Source organism: Penaeus japonicus, unplaced genomic scaffold, assembly GCF_977035675.1.
Source record: "Penaeus japonicus unplaced genomic scaffold, GWHDUDI00000001_assembly GWHDUDI00000016, whole genome shotgun sequence".
Lineage (NCBI taxonomy): Eukaryota > Metazoa > Arthropoda > Malacostraca > Decapoda > Penaeidae > Penaeus > Penaeus japonicus.
Window position 1 is genome coordinate 12,919,249 of NW_028234418.1, and position 2,500 is coordinate 12,921,748.

Below are 2,500 nucleotides of genomic sequence, written 5' to 3' on the forward strand. Positions count from 1 at the left end.
TGGCAACCTCCCTCCCTCCCCCTCCCCCCCAACCATACCTAACCCCCCCCTACCTCCTCCCTTCCAGACCCCAACCTGGCAACCTACCTCCCTCCCCCTCCCCCCAACCATACCTAACCCCCCCTACCTCCTCCCTTCCAGACCCCAACCTGGCAACCTCCCTCCCTCCCCCTCCCCCCAACCATACCTAACCCCCCCTACCTCCTCCCTTCCAGACCCCAACCTGGCAGCCCCCCCGCTCCCCCCTCCCCCCCAACCATACCTAACCCCCCCTACCTCCTCCCTTCCAGACCCCAACCTGGCAACCTCCCTCCCCCTCCCCCTCCCCCCCAACCATACCTAACCCCCCCTACCTCCTCCCTTCCAGACCCCAACCTGGCAACCTCCTCCCTCCCCCTCCCCCCCCCCCCCCCTACCTCCTCCCTTCCAGACCCCAACCCCAACCTCCCCCCCCCCCCCTCCCCCCCAACCATACCTAACCCCCCCTACCTCCTCCCTTCCAGACCCCAACCTGGCAACCTCCCTCCCTCCCCCTCCCCCCCAACCATACCTAACCCCCCCTACCTCCTCCCTTCCAGACCCCAACCTGGCAACCTCCCTCCCTCCCCCTCCCCCTCCCCCCCAACCATACCTAACCCCCCCTACCTCCTCCCTTCCAGACCCCAACCTGGCAACCCACCCCCCCCCCCCCCCCCCCAACCATACCTAACCCCCCCTACCTCCTCCCTTCCAGACCCCAACCTGGCAACCTCCCTCCCTCCCCCTCCCCCCCACCATACCTAACCCCCCTACCTCCCTCCCTTCCAGACCCCAACCTGGCAACCTCCCTCCCTCCCCCTCCCCCCCAACCATACCTAACCCCCCCTACCTCCTCCCTTCCAGACCCCAACCTGGCAACCTCCCTCCCTCCCCTCCCCCCCAACCATACCTAAACCCCCCTACCTCCTCCCTTCCAGACCCCAACCTGCAACCTCCTCCCTCCCTCCCCCCCAACCATACCTAACCCCCCTACTCTCCTTCCAGACCCCAACCCCCTACCTCCTCCCTCCTCCCTCCCCCTCCCCCAACCATACCTAACCCCCTACCTCCTCCCTTCCAGACCCCAACCTGGCAACCTCCCTCCCCCCCTCCCCCCCAACCATACCTAACCCCCCCTACCTCCTCCCTTCCAGACCCAACCTGGCAACCTCCCTCCCCCCCTCCCCCCTACCTCCGCCCTCCCAGCCCCCACCCTGCCAACCCCCCTCCCCCCCCCCCCCCCCAACCATACCTAACCCCCCCTACCTCCTCCCTTCCAGACCCCAACCTGGCAACCTCCCTCCCTCCCCCTCCCCCCCAACCATACCTAACCCCCCCTACCTCCTCCCTTCCAGACCCCAACCTGGCAACCTCCCTCCCTCCCCCTCCCCCCAACCATACCTAACCCCCCCTACCTCCTCCCTTCCAGACCCCAACCTGGCAACCTCCCTCCCTCCCCCTCCCCCCCAACCATACCTAACCCCCCCTACCCCCTCCCTTCCAGACCCCAACCTGGCAACTGCCTCATCTACTCCTTCGGCGTCGGGGGGGAGCTCACGTGGGACACAGCCATGACCTACTTCAACTGCTCCGTCTACGCCTTCGACATGACCATGAAGACTTGGGACAATGGCCTGGTGAAGGATAACCTGCACTTCCTCGCTCTGGGTCTCGGGGCGGAGAATATTGATGTGAGTATGAGGGGAGGGTGAGGGCGTGAGTATGGGCGTAACCATTGAAATTAATGAAATAAAGTATCTGAAATATGAACGTGACTTGCCTAGGCGGACCTGGAGATGCACAACGAGACGCACCCAAGCCATCGCGACAAGAAGAAGTCGTTTTTCCGCACCCTGGAGACCGTGAGGGACTTCCTGGACCACAACGACCGGCCGATCGACATCCTCAAGCTGGACATTGAGTTCTCCGAGTGGGACTTCTTCGAGAGCTTGTTCCGCTCGCCCGAGAAGTCGAAGATCCTGCAGGACGTCAAGCAGATCGCGTTGGAGGTAAGGGGGGCGGAAGGGGTGGAGGGGGAGGGGATGGGGGTGAGGAGGTGAATGGGAAGGGGTGGAGGGGGAGCTAGGGGGGCTAGGAAGGGGTGTAGGGGGAGAGGATGGGGATGGGGATGGGGATATGAATGGGGATGGGGTGGGTGGGAAGGGGTAGAGGGGGAGAGGAGGAGGAGGGGGTGAGGGTGAAGGGGGAAGGAGGGGTCCAGAGAGATCGAAGATCCTGCAGGATGTCAAGCAGATTGCATTGGAGGTAAAGGAGTGTGGGGGATAAGAAGAGAGGGGTAAAGGAGGGATGTAGTTGAGGGAGGAGGAGAGAAAGAGAGAAGCAGAGAGGGAGAGTATTATCTTATAGCAGCATATTATTCAACTGTAAATCCACAAGCGCATAAATCTTCCAGTATGGCACAAGGAGGACAGAGGGGGAGGAAATGGGAGGAGAGAAAAATGAAAAAGAAGAAGAAAACGAA

General features: G+C 62.7%; 1 protein-coding gene across 2 annotated transcripts in view; it reads left to right on the forward strand.

The window, feature by feature from the left end:
• Window positions 1-2,500, forward strand: part of LOC122249494 (uncharacterized) — a 9,834-nt gene that overhangs the window by 6,039 nt on the left and 1,295 nt on the right. For both annotated transcript variants that reach the window (XM_043010417.2, XM_086544963.1), the window contains exons 4-5: window positions 1,523-1,709; window positions 1,803-2,027. In XM_043010417.2, coding sequence (XP_042866351.2) covers window positions 1,523-1,709; window positions 1,803-2,027 — 412 coding nt within the window. The remainder of the gene's footprint in view (window positions 1-1,522; window positions 1,710-1,802; window positions 2,028-2,500) is intronic.